General features: G+C 36.3%; 3 protein-coding genes across 5 annotated transcripts; all 3 read left to right on the forward strand.

The window, feature by feature from the left end:
- Positions 1-559: 559 nt before the first annotated feature.
- LOC114760070 (pentatricopeptide repeat-containing protein At3g12770-like) lies at positions 560-2,814 on the forward strand. Its single transcript, XM_028949322.1, is given in 4 exon segments — positions 560-1,179; positions 1,182-1,448; positions 1,451-2,590; positions 2,593-2,814. Coding segments are annotated over 4 exon segments (2,190 nt in total). The 5' UTR covers positions 560-593; the 3' UTR covers positions 2,790-2,814.
- Positions 2,815-5,563: 2,749 nt separating this feature from the next.
- Positions 5,564-10,385, forward strand: LOC114760048 (ras-related protein RABE1c-like). The gene is made up of 8 exons (XM_028949295.1): positions 5,564-5,778; positions 7,174-7,246; positions 7,702-7,802; positions 7,893-7,958; positions 8,649-8,746; positions 9,299-9,361; positions 9,442-9,534; positions 10,057-10,385. Exons 1-8 carry the CDS (start codon positions 5,706-5,708, stop codon positions 10,135-10,137), a joined length of 648 nt encoding a protein of 215 aa, XP_028805128.1. The 5' UTR covers positions 5,564-5,705; the 3' UTR covers positions 10,138-10,385.
- A 1,922-nt stretch (positions 10,386-12,307) lies between these two features.
- LOC114760045 (2-oxoglutarate dehydrogenase, mitochondrial) lies at positions 12,308-18,039 on the forward strand. Of its 3 annotated transcripts, none has more exons than XM_028949290.1 (9): positions 12,308-12,435; positions 13,079-14,717; positions 14,804-15,030; positions 15,130-15,462; positions 15,962-16,208; positions 16,518-16,646; positions 16,725-16,940; positions 17,111-17,234; positions 17,359-18,039. In XM_028949290.1, the coding sequence occupies exons 2-9, from the start codon at positions 13,167-13,169 to the stop codon at positions 17,595-17,597; spliced, it is 3,066 nt and encodes a 1,021-aa protein (XP_028805123.1). In that variant the 5' UTR covers positions 12,308-12,435; positions 13,079-13,166; the 3' UTR covers positions 17,598-18,039. The 3 variants fall into 3 exon arrangements, with proteins under 3 accessions (XP_028805123.1, XP_028805125.1, XP_028805124.1); XM_028949292.1 differs by having other exon boundaries at positions 13,088-14,717; XM_028949291.1 differs by lacking the exon at positions 12,308-12,435 and adding an exon at positions 12,529-12,734.
- The last annotated feature ends 501 nt before the right edge of the window (positions 18,040-18,540 follow it).

Here is an 18,540-nt window from a genome sequence, read left to right on the forward strand (position 1 = left end):
GAAAATATGATGTAAATAAATTCCCAATCATCATGGTAAGCGAAATAATTGAAAAAATACTTCTTAATAATAATTATAGTAGAAGAAGAAGAAAAGAAAAGAATTAAAGTCTATAATAGAACTGAGCTAGCAGGCAATAACGTTGACAAAAAACCTTGATTCCGGGGTTTTCTAGTTTTTTAAATAGAAAACAATTTTATTAAATCTAGATAAAACGATGACATGAAAATACCGGTTAGTCATGAGGCTGCATCCACCGCCAAAGGGGAAGGCGCCTATCAAAGCAGCAAAGAATCGCTGTGATGAGCACCATCTCTCTCCGAAAAGAATCCATTTTGATCTACTCTGTGTGCCTGATCTCGTTCCATGTCGCTTACTAGGACTTGTTCCTCATATTTCAGCTGTAGTTCTTGGAAAATGTTTTCGGATGTTTTGTTACGGATATATCGGGAGAAAGCAACAGAACAAACTTGATGGCCGAAGAACTCATAAGCGTAGGCTACGTTTGTGCTAATTGATCTGAGACAAGAAACTCTACGGACATGAGGGTAAACTTTGTCAGCAAATATTAGAAAGATGATGGCAATTGCTGTATGGCTTTTAAACTCATTCGCTTGTCTTCCTTCACCGACACAATCCAAAAGTTTACAGCTTTTCCAATTCCCACGTCCTTGTTCTTCAATTTATTTAAGGATTATAGTTGTTCATCACCTCTTGGCCTTGATCATTGCGTTGAGGTCGATGACCTCTCCCAGTTGTACTATTCAAACTCGTTCTTCTTCGCATCTATTATTGATAATGCTACCCACAAGAGACACCTGAATCAAGTCCATGGCCAATTGGTTGTCTCCGGATCGCAACACAATGGGTTTCTCATGACCAAACTGGTTAATCGGAGCTCAAATACCGGTCAACTTGGTTATGCACGTAAGCTGTTTGATAAATTTTGTAGCCCTGATGTGTTTATGTGGAATGCTATTATTAGGGCTTATTCGAAGCATAACATGTTTCAGGATGCCATAGAAATGTATAGATGGATGAGATGGACGACAGTGGATCCGGATTGCTATACTTTTCCTTGTGTACTGAAGGCTTGTACTGAATTGTCAGATTTTGGTTTGAGCCGGCTAATTCATGGTCAGATTTTCAGGCACGGGCTTGGGTTGGACGTTTTTGTGCAGATGGCCTTGTAGCATTGTACGCCAAATGCGGTCACATTGATCGTGCGAGGGTGGTGTTCAATGGCTTACATGATAGAACAATTGTTTCATGGACTTCCATTATTTCTGGGTATGCGCAGAATGGGAAAGCTATGGAAGCATTGAAAATGTTTGATGAGTTGAGAAAAACTGATGTAAAACCAGATTGGATTGCTCTGGTAAGCATTCTAAGGGCTTACTCCGATGTGGAAGACTTGGAGCAAGGAAAATCCATTCATGGTTGTGTCATCAAATGGGTCTTGAAGATGAGCCCGATTTGCTTATCTCACTGACTGCTCTATATGCAAAATGTGGGCAGGTGACAGTTGCAAGATATTTTTTTGATAAAATGGAGATACCAAATGTGATAATTTGGAATGCAATGATTTCTGGCTATGCAAAGAATGGTCATGCTGAGGAAGCATTACTTCTATTTCGTAATCTTATTGCAAGAAATAATATTAAACCTGATCAAGTCACTGTGATGTCTGCAGTCTTGGCTTGTGCTCAAGTTGGTTCCCTTGAACTGGCACGATGGATGCATGACTACATCAGCGAGAGTGAATATAGAAGTGATGTTTTTGTTAACACAGCCCTCATTGATATGTATGCAAAATGTGGAAGTGTAGAATCTGCTCGTGAGGTGTTTGATCACATGTCTAATAAGGATGTCGTAGTGTGGAGTGCCATGGTTGTGGGATATGGGTTGCATGGTCGTGGCCAGGAAGCCATTGATCTTTACCATGCAATGAAGCAAGCAGGTGTGTGCCCAAACGATGTTACCTTCATTGGGCTTCTCACCGCATGCAATCATTCTGGCCTAGTAAAAGAGGGATGGGAGCTATTCCATTGCATGATAGACTATGGAATTGAGCCCCGTCATGAACATTACGCTTGTGTAGTTGATCTTCTTGGGCGTGCAGGTTATCTAGATCGAGCTTGTAATTTTATCTTGAAAATGCCCATTGATCCTGGTGTAAGCGTGTGGGGTGCACTTCTTAGTGCTTGCAAGATCTATCGCCATGTTACCTTAGGAGAATATGCTGCAGCGAAACTATTCTCACTGGATCCATACAATATAGGGCACTATGTGCAACTCTCTAATCTCTATGCTTCTGCCCGGCTGTGGGATCATGTTGCAAAGGTTCGTGTGCTAATGAGGGAAAAAGGTTTGAGCAAGGACCTAGGCTACAGTTCTATTGATATCAATGGAAAGGTAGAAGTGTTTAGTGTAGGGGACAAGTCGCATCCAAGAGCTAAGGAAATTTTTGATGAGCTTCAGAAGTTGGAGAGAAGACTGAAGGAAGTAGGATTCGTCCCACATACAGAGTCAGTTTTGCATGATTTGAATTACGAGGAGAAGGAAGAGAACCTCTGTTATCATAGTGAAAGATAGCAATAGCATACGGCCTAATTAGTACTGCTCCTGGAACTACACTTAGAATAACAAAGAACCTTCGAGCGTGTGTAAACTGTCATTCAGCAACAAAGCTTATATCAAAACTTGTCAACAGGGAGATAATTGTTAGGGATGCAAAGCGGTTTCATCATTTTAAGAATGGAACCTGTTCATGTGGAGACTATTGGTGAATGAGATGACCTAGACTTCTTTCCACATTGGTACTTAGGATGAAACAGTTCCTCACACATGCATTTGGTTGCACTGAAAATATAAGAATCCCGATGTTCATATTCTTGAAATGTCACCATCCTTTTTACTACTCTCAAAAATTAAGCATCTTGGTTCTGTTTATGATAGGTGTCAAACTGATTGGAAAAATGGACCTATGTTTCCAGTTAATATCCTTTTTTTTTGGTCTTCATTTCCCTTGAAATTATATCTGAATTAACTCTAAAACGTAGTTTGTTAGATCAAACCCTCGATATGATTTAAAAAGATGCTTACATGTCGTTGTGGTTTGAGTAGCCGCTGTGGCCTGTGTGCTTGGTAGATTATTATCGTTTTATTGATAAAACGATGTATCTCATGCACCCGGCGGAAAATCAGTAAAACTAGATCAGATGCTTTTGTTTTGGAATCTCTTATAATTGCTCATCACACTATTTTATCTGGCCTGCGTGTCATTAATTATTGCTCATTTTAGTTGATTTGTTCTCCAACTTGTTTTTGAGTGAATTCTTTAGACAACTTCAGATCAGTTTTGTCCTACATATCCTAAGTCTCTGTTCTGGCACCAGGCCATTATTCATTTTGAGCATGACAATCCACAGGTACTCATAAAGTTTAACATGCTTCTTTCTCCTTCATGTCAACTTATAACTACTCCCCTGGTGGACCTATTTAACTAATTTGGTTAGATTAAAAAGTTAGGTAAATTAATTAATTATAAGAAATGTGACATGTTTTTCTTAAAATACCATAATCATCTTTTTTAATACCTCATCTTTCTCTCCTACTTAATTATGATTAAGGGAGTATCCATAGGAATAATTTAGAAAAAATTAATAAATATGATAAATGGGTCTTATATTTAGAACCAAAGCTAACTCAACAATTGGGTCTTATATTAAGGACCGGAGGAGTACTATCAAATAGCTCAATTCATGAAATTTTTTGTGTGCACCTTGCTGGCCATATGAATTACGAAGGCAGGAGACTAACATGTCGGTATGGTGCTATATCTTAATTGCTTTTCAGGCTCTGATTTCGCTTAATAGGAATTTTGATTACATTTTACGTTAGGTTTTTAATATAAGAACTAGTTAGAAATTGGATTTGGCCATAAATATTATCTCTAAATTCACTTTGTTTTTTGAATTTGTAATTCATTTTCTAAAGTATCTCTATTAATTACATATGTTAAAGATTCTTATTTAAGAATAGTTATGATTAAAATGAGTATTTTAGAAAAATCAATTCATATTTATTATAAATAATTAATTTAACTAATTTTGTTAATATACTCAAATTAATTTAGTAACTCTTATATTAAAGATCAAAGTTAGTATTTAACTTGGGTTCAATTTCTCTCAAGGTTGTTTGAGGAGTAAAATTTTGAATCCTCTAAATTTATTGGATGGTATACTTTCAAGTTTGGTAGGGTTTATTGGAATAATCCTTAATTTCGACAAGGTTTAAGATATTCCAACCGAAAATGTAATTAAGTTGTTGTGAGGTTCTCTAAAATGCCAATGGTCTAAAGCGGTATTAGATTATTTATTAGTTAGTATACATGGAGTGCAATAAAAATATGTGGAGCAATAAAAATTTGCATTGACTATCGTAAAAAAAAAAATATTTATAGGTGATGGATAATGTAGTTATGTATTATTTTTATATTTTATGGGGTTGGTTATGATTGTCATTTTCTTTGATTAATTCTATTTTGTAACCCCAAACATTGCAATTAAAATTAAAAATAATTATTCTTGGAGTCATTTTTCTTTCAAACAAGCATGCTCTTACTATTATACTCCCTCTGGCCTCTAAATTAAAGTTTATTAATGGTTGGATTTAATCCTAAGCATAAGTTAGTAAATACCTGTTACATTAAAAATATGGGGAAAAAAAAATCTCACTTTTATGTTTATTTAACCAAGGATTCATCGGTTTATGACTTCATGACTAAATTACATACATCATTTGTAATATAATAAGAGATGTAACGATATTTTCTTAGGTAAAATTTTAATTTTCTTTTCAAGTATTTAAAGGTTCAACCTTTTTTTGCCAGCTTTTAAAGATTTAACTAGACATTAGAGAGCAGAAAAGTCAATAATTTACTAACGGAGTATATTTAAATTAGATAGATTTTAAAAGATGATGCTTCAATCATTCAACGTAAGAACAAAAATGTGTTAAGGGCGACATGGAGAATTCATCATTAGCCAAGGACAAACGTGGATTTAGTCAAATAAGAAAAACCATATTGGAGGTACCTATACTTTCTCTCAATTTTTAATTTGGTACCTATGTGTTTTTTTTCCCTTTAATTAAACATTTAATTTTATCTTTTTAGCAACATTAGTTCTTATAACTTTGTTCTATTGATATTTGTAGTCTTTACATAAGGATTAATGATGTTAATAGAGGAAAAATAAAGATTTAGTTAAGAACAAAAAACACATAGATACCAAATTGAAAATTGAAAAAAGTATAGATACCTCCAATATGGTTTTCTCTCGTCAAATAACGAGAAAACAATGATAAGGTGGTGGGAATCTGCTGCATCCGGGAGTATTTTAGGCAACACGTCATGTCCACTCTCTTCCTCTAAACGGTGTTATTGAGCGACGCCCCACGGAGTATACTCGGAGAGACGAAGGCAGAACTCTCCGAAAACCCATTTGGATCCCTCCTCTCTCCGATCTCTTCCCATGTCGCCGACGACTTGCTATTCTTAACCTTTTCCGTACGCTCTCAACGCACTCTCTTCTCTTTTCAATTCCGATCTCTTCAGCCCATCCTGTCTCTACAACAATCTCTTTACGAGAGGGATTGAGAGCTTTGTGTGAATAGTTGTAGTCTGTATTCAGTAGTTCCCGATGGCAGCACCACCAGCAAGGGCTCGTGCCGATTACGATTATCTTATTAAGCTTCTCCTCATCGGCGATAGCGGTTAGTTATCGCTTCCCTTTCCGTGGAATGTTATTCTTATAACCGCTTTCTGTTTGTTTGACCAGAAAATGGAAATGGCTTTTCAAGTTTTCAGATCTCATCCCGCTTTCTTTGTTTTGAGTTTGGTTCATTACAATTGGTTTTGTAGAGAAAACGGGTCGGCAATATAATTGTCGGCGATAGGGGAGCCCCTCGTACTTCTTTTGGAGCTTGAGTGTTTGAGGGATAACAGTGGGCTGTCGTTGAAACTTGGAACATTATTTTTATGTGGGATAACTAATTTATTATTATTACTGTAAATTATAATTATAATTATAAATATCGTCATATGTTACAGGAAAAGGAAATGTTTTTATACGACAGTTGTATTTTATTGTTTAAAATTCATACCTTAGTGCGTTGCAGTATTAAGTTGATACTTACTGGAAACGTATGTATAGAATTTTTAGACAGACAATGGTTGGAGGATTACTCGTTATTCTTTACTGTATGAATCCTTTTCGCGTTTTCGTGATTGCTTGGGTTTTCAGCCATGATCAACTCTTGTTCTTATTCTTATACTTTGAGCTCATGTTATGACTTACAAAACGAGGTATAAAAATGGGTTCCCAAATTGCCTTCCTCGTGATGGTTCTGCTTCCCTAATCTGATAAAGGCTTCCTCATGAGGTTGGTAATTGGCGACCTGTTATGTTGAGGTTCCTACGTGCTACGGTATGCTCTTTAGGTAGTTCACATAAATCCATTGGTATCTCTGGGTCTTCCGATCATTTGAGATGGTCATATTCGGCATCTCCATTTATTAACCTTTCCCTTCTTTTATAGATCTTTGTTGTATGCCTGATAATTTCACTTCGGAGAAGATTTGGATTTACTTTCTATAACAACTTGAAATAATCGTTAGGTAATACACTAAATGAAAAATAGCTTCTTCTTCTTCTTCTTCTTCTTCTTCTTTTTCTTTTTTGAGCCTTATTGAAAACTCCTGGAAACTATTTTAGAGAAAGTATGAAAGCATGGGACACTTTGAGAAAAAGGTTAATTAGAGATGGTTATGCTCTTAATTTTCTTTTCGGATAATATATATTTAAAAAACTTCTATGAGAGGTGGAGGTATGAAGTTTGATATGCTTCTTCTGCGCATTTTATTTATCAGTAACCTGTTATAGATTCTCTTTGGTCTAGATTTCTTGTGCAAAAGCTATTTGGTCTAATCTAGCGGTGAGGGGTTCAGTAGCTTGCTAGGTTCAATCATTCTGCAGTTTACCAAAAATCAACTCTTTATTGGGAACATGGGTAAATTATTTGGAGTTGCTAATTATAACAAGTGTCCTGCTTTCTTTCAGTTGCTTTAGCTTGTATCTTATTTTTAGCCTTTTGGCTTAAATTACTACAGGTGTTGGGAAGAGTTGTCTGCTTTTGCGATTTTCTGACGGTTCCTTTACCACCAGTTTTATCACCACTATTGGGTCAGTATCCATAGAAACTTCTCTCCCTTCTTTTTGTAGGGCAGTTTCTGTTGTTTAATTGTCTCATGAATACTTGAAAGAAAAAGTTTTGTCATTGTCCTGCTCTCATTATATTTGTGCCATGACTCATCTATAATTATCCTTGGCTTTCATCTTCTGAAAAAATGTACACATTGGCTCTTGAAATTTTACCAAGATATTTAGGATTGCTTAAGATTTATCTTATTTCTCTGTAACATGGTTTTGAAACCATCAGAGGAAGTGTTTGCCAAGATATTGACTCTTGAAATTATTGTCTATAGTCCATGGGGCTACAATTAGTGTAATTGCATAGTCATTGTCTCAATGTTGGAAACTGGACTCTCTGTATGTTCAGCCTCTCTCTATGAAGATACATCTGCACTGTGTTGTTTTATTGAAGATTTAAAATGTTATCATGATTTACTTTGTGGCAGCATTGATTTTAAGATAAGAACCATTGAACTTGATGGAAAGCGCATTAAGTTGCAAATATGGGATACAGCTGGTCAGGAAAGATTTCGAACTATCACAACAGGTTTTGTGTTCTGTCTTATGCAATAATTCAATTTATTCTCCGATATATGTGTTTTTGGATCCTACTTAACAATGCGACACATACGTGCAGCTTACTACCGTGGAGCCATGGGCATCTTGCTGGTTTATGATGTTACTGATGAAGCATCTTTCAACAGTACTCTCTTTTCGTTGGTCTCCTTGTTGGATGTCCAGAGCTGTTTCATGATATTTTAATCTAATGAAAATATTTGTTTCAAGGAATAGTTTTTGTACATTGGCCTTTTTAATTTATGCACTCAACTTTAGAGTATCATTTGTTGCCTTCTATTGGTTATGGCTGATCCTTCAATTTTCCTATCTTTCCTTCCTTTCGTTTATTCTCACTCACTCACCCCCTTTAACAGTGAATTAGGTGGGGGATAAAAGATCTTTTTTAATCTTTATTTTCTGTTTTTCTTTTAATTAACATGTAACTTTTATTTTTTCATTCAGATAACTGGAATTCGATTTGCAGAATTGGACAATGTACTTTTGACATTGTTAGGATGTTTTGATAATATCTACTCTCTCTCTCTCTCTCTCTCTCTCTTCCTCTTTTCTTTTATCTTGGTGGTGTTGGAAGTTCAGATATATTTGGATAACATATTTTATATATCAGCGTTTTTTTTAAAAAAAAAAAAATAGTGCACTCCTATTTTGAATATCATTCCTAACCTTCTATTGTTCACGATATTTTGTCATCACTTTCCCGTTTCTTCTCACCCCTCTCTTATTAGCATTGAATTATGTTGAAAAATAGAATCCATCATTTTTTTTTTTTTTACCTTTCTTTTAATTCACACGGACGTTACTTTTTGCCATTCAGATATTAGGAATTGGATTCGTAACATTGAACAACATGCGTCTGACAATGTAAACAAGATACTTGTTGGCAACAAGGCTGATATGGATGAAAGTAAAAGGGTATGTAAATTTGGCATTTCTTTCCCTCGTGGTTATTACATCTTGGACTGGCTGTGCATAACACTACTTGGTGAGCAGCTTATGCATGACTTGCATGGCTGACTCTCTCTGCTCAAACCCCATTTGTTTTTTGGAAGAGAATGTCATCAAGGGTATTTGTGTCTTAGTGACAAAATGCTAGGGGATAACTTCTTTCTGTTCATCTGGAAGGCAAATGCTGCAATTCATAGTACCCTAGGACTTCTAATGGAGTAAGATTTTATTTTCTTCATGTCTAATAAACAAGAAAATCTTTGATTGCAACCGATGAAATGAGAAAGTATTCATGAAGGAATATTCAGAAGATAGACTGATCTAAGAATTTTTTGGATTTTTTTTTTTTTTGGTCTAATATCACTCAAAACCAGAAGCAGGATTTTTTTGCGCTGAGCTCTTGTCTAATTATAAAAAGATCCATCCAATATTGAGTATTGGTTTTATGAGTACGTGTACATCTGTGCTCTAGTTATTTTTCTTTTAATATTAACATATAATTCCTTTATATTATTTTAGGCTGTGCCTACCTCCAAGGGTCAAGCTCTAGCTGATGAGTACGGTATCAAATTCTTTGAAACTGTGAGTAGCAGCGGGCCTGTTAATGCATTCCATTGAAAACATGCAATTCTGTTATATTTATATTGTAATTATGCGTGCAGAGTGCAAAGACAAACATGAATGTGGAGGACGTTTTCTTTTCAATAGCAAGGGATATCAAGCAAAGACTCGCGGAAACAGATTCTAAAGCTGAGGTAGGTCTCTAGCCTTTTTCTTGCCATTGATCTTCTTTTCAAGAAGTCTTACTCTGTTAAGTGCTTGCATGAAGAAAAAGAAAGTAGAAACAGGCCATCACATATTTGGTACTCCTCTAGTCTTTAATTTAAGACTTAACTAACTAATCTGAGTAGCTTAAGAATTTTAGTTAAATTAGTTAATATGATATGTTTTTTTTTCAAAACACCATAACTATCTTCCTTAATTTCTTTTCTCCTCCTTCTACTTGATTATTGTTTTAGGAATATCATTAAGGTTAATTTGAAAAAAAAAAATTGGTAAACACGTGAAATAAGTCTTATATATAGGGGCCAATATCAATTCTCAAATTAGGTTTTACGTTAAGGATTGGAGAAGTACATGTCTCTTCTTTTATATGGATAGGTATATTGAAGTTTATGGGGTCTTTTTTATTTTTTGTTCTCAAATGTTGAGGAATTAATGCTTCTTGCTTAGTGTTAAATGTTGATCTACGCTTTTTTTACCCTGTGGTGGTTCAGCCTCAGACTATCAAGATTAACCAACCAGACGCAGCTGCCAGTGGAGGTCAAGCTGCGCCAAAGTCCGCTTGCTGTAGTTGAAGAGAATCACCATGCACAGTGGCATTCAATTGTCTGGGTGGTGGAGCTAATTTGATGACGCTAGATGTGAGCCCTTGTATTTGTCCCTGTATTTTTGGACTGCAAAGATGGTGTTTAAAAGTTAGTATTTTAAATTTCTTGCTCTTAGTTTGTGGAATCTGGTCCGACTTCTGACTACTTCATTTGCTTCGCCTTCCTCTTCCATTTGTAGTTCGACTATATGAAAAAGAAATATTTTACATAGATTACTTGGAAGCTTTTGTTAAGTAGACAGAGAGAAGGAGGAGATCAATGCTTGTTGCAGCAAAATTCCAGCACGGCATTGTTATATTCCTGAAGGAAGTGTGGTGGACAAAATAGAACGGTTTAAGAGTTCCGGTTCTAAACTTTGCATATGGTGCAGGCCGGTGTTTTGCATTATTGCTTTTACCTCACAAATCTTTGACTCGAAAAGATCTGAATGAAGAGAGAAAAGAAGTATATTGGACTTTTGAAGGTGGATCTTATTTAACCCCTTGATTCACTCGTTCTCCTTGAAGTTATGCCCATAATTAGGATTCTTGGGATCCAAGACTTCAAAACCATATTGAATTTGACAAAAATAGGCATCATAGTTAAAAGATGTGAATCCATATCATTATATGAATTTGTGAAGGCTGGCCAAGCTGAATGATCGTTACGGGCGCCTTGATTTGACATTTTGACCAAGTGGAGGCTTCAATCCTTTTCTTCTTAAAAGAACTAGAAGCAGCGGCTTTTATACAAATGCACACCTCAGGAAACTTATTTTTGAAATCCATAACTTAAAGCGATGTTATATCATTTGTATATATAATTTTCATAGGTCAAAATTTGTGTCCTCTCAGGCGTGTAAGGGGCACATTATTCCATTTATGGTTATTAACATTTAGACGACATTACTTTTTACATTTTTTTTTTTTATCAAGGCGGCATGCATTAACGAACGAAGATAGATTATGAGTATTTCACCAAGGCAAATAAGATAAATTATAGGTAGGACTTGTTTTTTCTGCTAACAAATTATAGGTAGGATTGAAGTCATAATTTCTTATTCATTTGAAACTTTCATGCATTTGGATAGGGGGGTGTTTGAAGCATTCTCAGAAGCATTTTTTCATAAAACGAGATAATTTCCTTCATATATTTATTTAGTATACATAAAAGTCTTTTTAAAATCATGATTTAGTTTTTACCCAAACAATCCTTATAAAGTGATTAGTTGCCCTGCCATCCCTTTAATCTTCGCCATCCCTTTAATCTTCGCTATACAAAATTTACAAATCATCAGTGAAGGGTACTGCGATTGTTTGTCATTGAAGCTCAATCCAGCCATCGATCATCCATATTGACAGTAATACCATAATTCTGATTCTGAAATTTCCCCATTTTATTTCGTATGCTAAAATTGAAAATTCTGCCCTCTTTGAATAAATAAATACACATAAATCTCTCTTTTGTTTCCCGCATGGCACGTGGCTTTGACCTCCCCCTCATTATTTAGTTCTTTTTTTTCCCCGGTCAAACCCTCATTATGCAGTTCTTAAACCGCACCTTTTAAAATTTAAATAAAATATGCGCTGCAAGACACGTTAGGGGATTCTCTGCGAATATTTTCTCATGGAAAAGAAGGTATTTTTATTTTTGAATGAACACTTTGTACTAATTCGGATATCTAATAAATAATAATGTCCAAAATAAAATAATAAGTAATTATTATACATAAAATAAATTAAAATTTCTATTGAACTACTTCTCATCTCGTTATATATGTTCTTTTTTTGTAGACATTTTGTTTATCTTGCGCCATAAAATAATAGCAAGTTATGAATTAAAAAACAAAAAACTAATAAAATAAAGTATAATGAGAAGTTAGCTCATTTGGTGAGCATAGGGCGTTGTTCGTAAAGTTTTGGGGTTCCGATCAAAATTTATATTTCATACTCCTTTTATTTCTTTTCTACTTATTACTTTTTTTTTAAAAAAAAAAAAGTGCTTTTACCGATGAAAAGAAATGGAGGGACAATCAACATTAATATTGCGTATTTTACAATGATATTTCTTAATAATAAAAATAAGCATTTTATTATTTACCTTGACATATATATTCAGTCGAATTTGGAACCTACCAAAGTGAAAGGTAAGAACAGAGCATAAGTGCTCGTTCCAGAAGACGGGGGAGAGAATAAAAAGGATTGGCATATATCCGCCTGAGTCTGCCCATCGTAGCATTCAGTTCAAAGCGATTAGGGTTTTCTTCCAATTTCTCCTCCATTTCAGGTCGCGACACCGACTTGGCATACGTCTCGCTTTGTTTCGTTATCCCAGTTCTTTTGTTGCTTCTTTGTTTTTTGTTTTTTTTTTAATTTTTGTTTTGACTCGATTTGGAGCTGATTAGCGGATTGAAAAGAAAGCTTTTTTGGTTGTTGATTTTCTTTTCTGAAAGTAACTAGCGAGCTCGGATTGATTTGGAGCAGCGATGATTGCGGACTGCTTTCACAGATTGTTGGATCTATTGGTTTTCATTAGTTTTTCTTCCGATGGAGTTGACATTGGAATTTCTTGTTTATTTTGTTGAAGTAAGTTTATTGGGTTTAATTCGTTGTTCGATCATTTGTTGGTGCTGATTAGTGTTTGGTGTCTGTTGGCATTGTATGACACTGGACTTAAATGTCCTCTAATGAATGTTTTAAATGAATCAGCAGGGGTGATGGGATATTTTATCTAGTCTTAAGGGTTGAATTGCCTCCTGCTTTTCCTGTTCCTTTTCCTTCTTCATGTCTATCGTTTTTATGTGAACAATCTTTATTATTCTTTTTCATCATCTTCGTCATCATTGTTATTTTACTTCATTTTAGCTCGTCAAGAAATTCTCGGCTCTTTTATTATTGAACTTCTTTGGTCATTGATTTGTTCATGATAGGGGAGATAGATGTCTAGCATACAAAAGTACACTTGACAAGATACAGCCGTTCAACGTTGGTGATATTCCTGATCGTGTGGACTGAACCATGGCATGGTTTAGAGCTGGTTCCAGCATAGTAAAGCATGCAATCAGGAGAACTCTCTCTCAGGGTGGATCATCGTATTATGCAACAAGGACCAGAGTCCTTCCGTCACAAAGTAGATGCTTTCACACTACGGTTTTCAAATCAAAAGCACAAAGTGCACCTGTACCTCGCGCTGTACCCCTCTCTAGGTTGACTGACAGCTTTTTAGATGGGACAAGCAGTGTCTACTTGGAGGAGCTTCAAAGAGCTTGGGAAGCTGACCCAAACAGTGTGGATGAGTCTTGGGACAATTTCTTTAGGAACTTTGTGGGTCAGGCTGCAACCTCCCCTGGAATTTCTGGCCAAACAATACAAGAGAGTATGCGTTTGCTTTTACTGGTAAGAGCATACCAGGTTAATGGCCATATGAAAGCCAAAATAGACCCTTTGGGCTTGGAACAACCAGAAATCCCAGATGAATTAGACCCTGCCCTTTATGGCTTCACTGAAGCTGATCTTGACAGGGAATTCTTTTTGGGGGTCTGGAGGATGTCTGGATTCTTGTCTGAGAATCGTCCAGTTCAAACCCTTAGATCCATTTTGACACGCCTTGAGCAAGCTTACTGTGGGAGCATAGGGTATGAGTACATGCACATTGCAGATCGTGAGAAATGTAACTGGCTTAGAGACAAGATTGAAACCCCTACACCTACGCAGCTGAATCGGGAACGTCGTGAAGTTATTCTTGACAGACTTGCTTGGAGTACACTCTTTGAGAACTTCTTGGCAACCAAGTGGACATCAGCAAAAAGATTTGGGCTTGAAGGGGGAGAAACTCTTATTCCTGGCATGAAAGAAATGATTGATCGAGCTGCAGATCTTGGGGTGGAGAGCATAGTTATGGGAATGGCACACAGGGCAAGATTGAATGTTTTAGGTAATGTGGTTCGCAAGCCACTGCGTCAGATTTTTAGTGAGTTTAGTGGTCAAACTCAGGATGAAGTTGGGCTCTACACTGGAACTGGTGATGTTAAATATCACTTGGGGACTTCTTATGATCGCCCAACTAGGGGTGGCAAGAGGATACATTTGTCTTTGGTTGCAAATCCTAGTCACTTGGAAGCAGTGAATCCAGTTGTCATTGGGAAAACTAGAGCAAAACAGTATTACTCAAATGATGTGGACAGAACCAAAAACATGGGTGTTTTGATTCATGGAGATGGTAGCTTTGCTGGACAAGGTGTTGTCTATGAAACATTGCATCTTAGTGCTCTTCCAAATTATGCAACTGGTGGGACCATACACATTGTTATTAACAACCAAGTTGCATTTACAACTGATCCAAGATCTGGCAGGTCTTCACAGTATTGCACTGATGTTGCCAAAGCCTTAGATGCTCCCATCTTCCATGTAAATGGTGACGATGTGGAAGCAGTTGTTCATGCCTTTGAACTTGCTGCTGAGTGGCGCCAGGCTTTCCATTCGGATGTGGTTGTTGATTTGGTATGCTATCGTCGATTTGGACATAATGAGATTGATGAACCATCCTTCACACAACCTAAAATGTACAAGGTTAGCCTTCTCATAATGTTTTTCTTGCTTTTTTAATACATTATTTTCAGTTAAGTTAATTAGATTTTTTATTCTTTGAGCCATAGGTCATCCGGAATCATCCATCAACTCTAGAGATCTATCAGAAGAAGCTTTTGGAATCGGGAGAGGTGACACAGGCTGATATTGATAATATACACAAGAAGATCACTTCAATTCTGAATGAAGAATTTTTGGCAAGCAAAGAATATGTTCCAAAAAGAAGAGATTGGCTTTCAGCTTATTGGTCTGGTTTCAAGTCACCTGAACAACTTTCACGTATTCGGAACACTGGGTATGCATATGACAAACATAATGCTAGTTTTGCTTCATTGCTTGTCTGTGTTCTCGTATTTTTATAACACTGCTTAACTATATGATCTTTATGATGCAGTGTGAAACCAGAGATCTTGAAAAATGTTGGGAAAGCAATCACAACCTTACCTGAAAATTTCACTCCTCATAGAGCAGTGAAGAAGATTTATGAACAACGTGCCCAAATGATGGAAACTGGTGAGGGTATTGACTGGGGATTTGCAGAGGCACTTGCTTTTGCTACATTGCTTGTTGAAGGTAACCATGTTCGCTTGAGTGGCCAAGATGTTGAAAGAGGAACATTTAGTCACCGCCATGCTGTAGTTCATGATCAGGAAACTGGGCAGATATATTGCCCGTTGGATCATGTTATAATGAACCAAAATGAGGAGATGTTTACTGTTAGCAACAGGTAATCTTTGTTTTATGTCTAAGTTTTGATCACCAAATAATTATTATATCAGTTAGCATATTTCTTTTCTAACGCTAGTGAAGATGTAATTTGTTGTTGCTATACAGTAGGTTACAGTATCTATTTTATTTCGTTACAAATGTAAGGGCTACTTGTCATTCCATACAAAGAATTAGTGGTAATATCTAGTTCAAGGAGAATCTTTGTCACATGAATTACAGTTAAGAAATTCATGGGTAGTCATCTGTGAACTGTCAACTGTGCATGTGAGGAAGGTGTTTCTATTTGAGTATCATCTAAATAAGTTATGGTAAATATATCGCAGTTGTTTCTTCTTGTGAGTGGTAATTTTTGGGTTCATGTTTCTTGCTATTGTTAAATTGGGGCTTGTGATACTATTGTTGCATTTTCACCCATTGACACTACTCTAGCTTCTATAGACATTTTTTTTGGGTTACTTTTCCGCATTAAAACAATTTTAAATTGGCTCTTAATGCAGCTCTCTTTCTGAGTTTGGTGTACTTGGATTTGAAGTGGGTTACTCAATGGAAAATCCTAATTCGTTAGTAATCTGGGAGGCTCAATTTGGTGACTTTGCTAATGGGGCTCAAGTGATATTTGACAATTTTGTGAGTTCGGGTGAGGCCAAGTGGCTTCGTCAGACTGGGCTTGTTGTGCTTCTTCCTCATGGTTACGATGGTCAGGGTCCTGAACATTCAAGTGGCAGGATGGAACGCTATCTTCAGGTACTCTCTGTTGTCAATCTTCTAGTTTAGCTTCTTAATACCAATTTTATGCATCTGATCCTTATGCTTGATCCTTTTTTCTAACTTTGGATAGTTAGTTGTCTTCCTTGTGCCCGTCTGTTGGTTAGTTGATTTATGAGATAAAAAAATGAGGAAGTGGTGATCATCTGATTTTTTTTTTTTTTTAATTTTGTTCCATTTTCCTTTCCATTCCATTAAACAAAGAAGACCTTAGTCTGGTTGCATGTGGCCTTTCTGATAATCTGGATTTGCTGTTTAATTAATGTGTATTCGCTAACTAAATGGCAGATGGCTGATGACAATCCTTATGTTATTCCTGAGATGGATCCAACCCTTCGTAAACAAATTCAAGAGTGTAATTGGCAGATTGTGAATGTCACAACTCCTGCCAATTTCTTCCATGTTCTGCGGCGGCAGGTTGGTGCAATGCAATTGATTGAATTATGAATGTTACTGTTTCTTCATTTGCTCACGTTTTTCTACTCCCTCTTGCAGATAAACAGAGAATTCCGCAAACCCCTCATCGTAATGTCTCCTAAGAACCTGCTTCGTCACAAGGATTGCAAATCAAACTTATCTGAGTTTGATGATGTCCAAGGCCACCCAGGTTTTGATAAACAGGGAACAAGATTTAAGCGCCTCATCAAAGACCAGAATGACCACTCAGACCTTGAGGAGGGTATTAGACGTCTGGTCCTCTGTTCTGGAAAGGTTTGTTGGTCATGATTGGGACTTGCTGTCCTTGCACATGTGCTATACGCTTTTTATATAAGAACTACATCTGGTGTTCTGGTCACATAACTTCGTAACATTTACATCCTGTATCCAATTTTGTTCCTTATATGTAGTTTACAGCCATCCATATCTTATTTCCATGGCAGCTTTACTATGAACTTGATGACGAACGAAAGAAGGCAGACGGAAAAGATGTTGCAATTTGTAGGGTGGAGCAACTTTGTCCTTTCCCTTACGACCTTGTACAGAGAGAGCTTAAACGATATCCAAGTAAGGAAAAATATTTTTCAGCTGCTTTTTTTAATGAATCCTTATGATGCTACTGATCACTGAAAGAAACACTTATTTTCTCCTTCATATTTGTCTGTGTTACATCTGTTGTTTATCCTGCTAGATGCTGAGGTCGTTTGGTGCCAAGAAGAGCCAATGAACATGGGTGGGTATACATATATTTTACCACGACTTATAACCGCCATGAAGGCAGTTGGTAGGGGAGGGTATGAGGATGCTAAATATGTCGGTCGAGCTCCATCTGCAGCCACAGCTACTGGTTTCTACAAGGTTCATCTAAAGGAGCAGGCTGAGCTTGTTCAGAAGGCCATTCAACGCGAACCAATTAGCTTCCCTTACTGAAAGGCGGCAAAGATGCATCAATAGTGATAGCACTATTTGGAAGGTGGCCTCTATCTCAATATTTGCATATTTCACGTGTGGGCGCGCTACTTTTGACAAAAACTTGGGATAAGCTTAATTTCATCATAATATATCACTTTGTGGGTACTAGTTCTGGAAAATGCGCAGGTTTGCTGCTGCCTTATAAGTTGAAGATTCTGATGATACTTCAATTTTTTTCCTCCCCAAAATATCATATATAGTTTACAAATATATCATCTTTGAAGAGTTTTTTTGACTTGTGATGTTTGGAGGCATTGCTTGGTAGGGCAGCCTCTGGAACTTGTCTCCAATAAATGAGATTAACTATTTCTCTCTCTTTTTTTTTTTTTTAACTTCCAGTATGGCATCTGGGGCTTGGTTAACATTTTGTATCCAACAAATGAAAATAATTTCTTGTTGATTTTTTTGTTTATTTTAAACAAATGGCAATCATCCCGTGTGATGCTCGAGATAGATAAGTAGTTGATGAGAAGGAACCTTTAAGATGATCTGTGTTGGTTTGTGGGAGTTATAAATGTTTCATAGTATATAAATAGGGATTTGAATATAATCAGGTGAACTATCAAGTAGCGTCATTGGAGGGATAAAGATGAAGAGGGAGAATAGGGACACTGTTCAATAATTGTACCAAGGCTTCATTTTCATCACCATTATAAACTATCCTACTTAATTGCGTATTTGAATTTGTTGACTACGACCCTTCTGTCTTTTTCTCTATAATTATTGCAATAGTATGTATTTAAGCCATGCTTGACTTGAGAAAGTGTTTTGATTTTTTTTTTTTTAAAAAAAAACCTCCGAAATGGGATAGTTGCATTTACTATTTTCTTTTTCTTTTGTAAGAAAAACACCCTTTTACATGCCAAACATATTACATTAGATTATTCTTGTCGGTCACGTA

This window comes from Neltuma alba, unplaced genomic scaffold (assembly GCF_004799145.2).
Source record: "Neltuma alba isolate B1F8T4 unplaced genomic scaffold, ASM479914v2 tig00010929_pilon, whole genome shotgun sequence".
In the NCBI taxonomy this organism is placed as follows: domain Eukaryota; kingdom Viridiplantae; phylum Streptophyta; class Magnoliopsida; order Fabales; family Fabaceae; genus Neltuma; species Neltuma alba.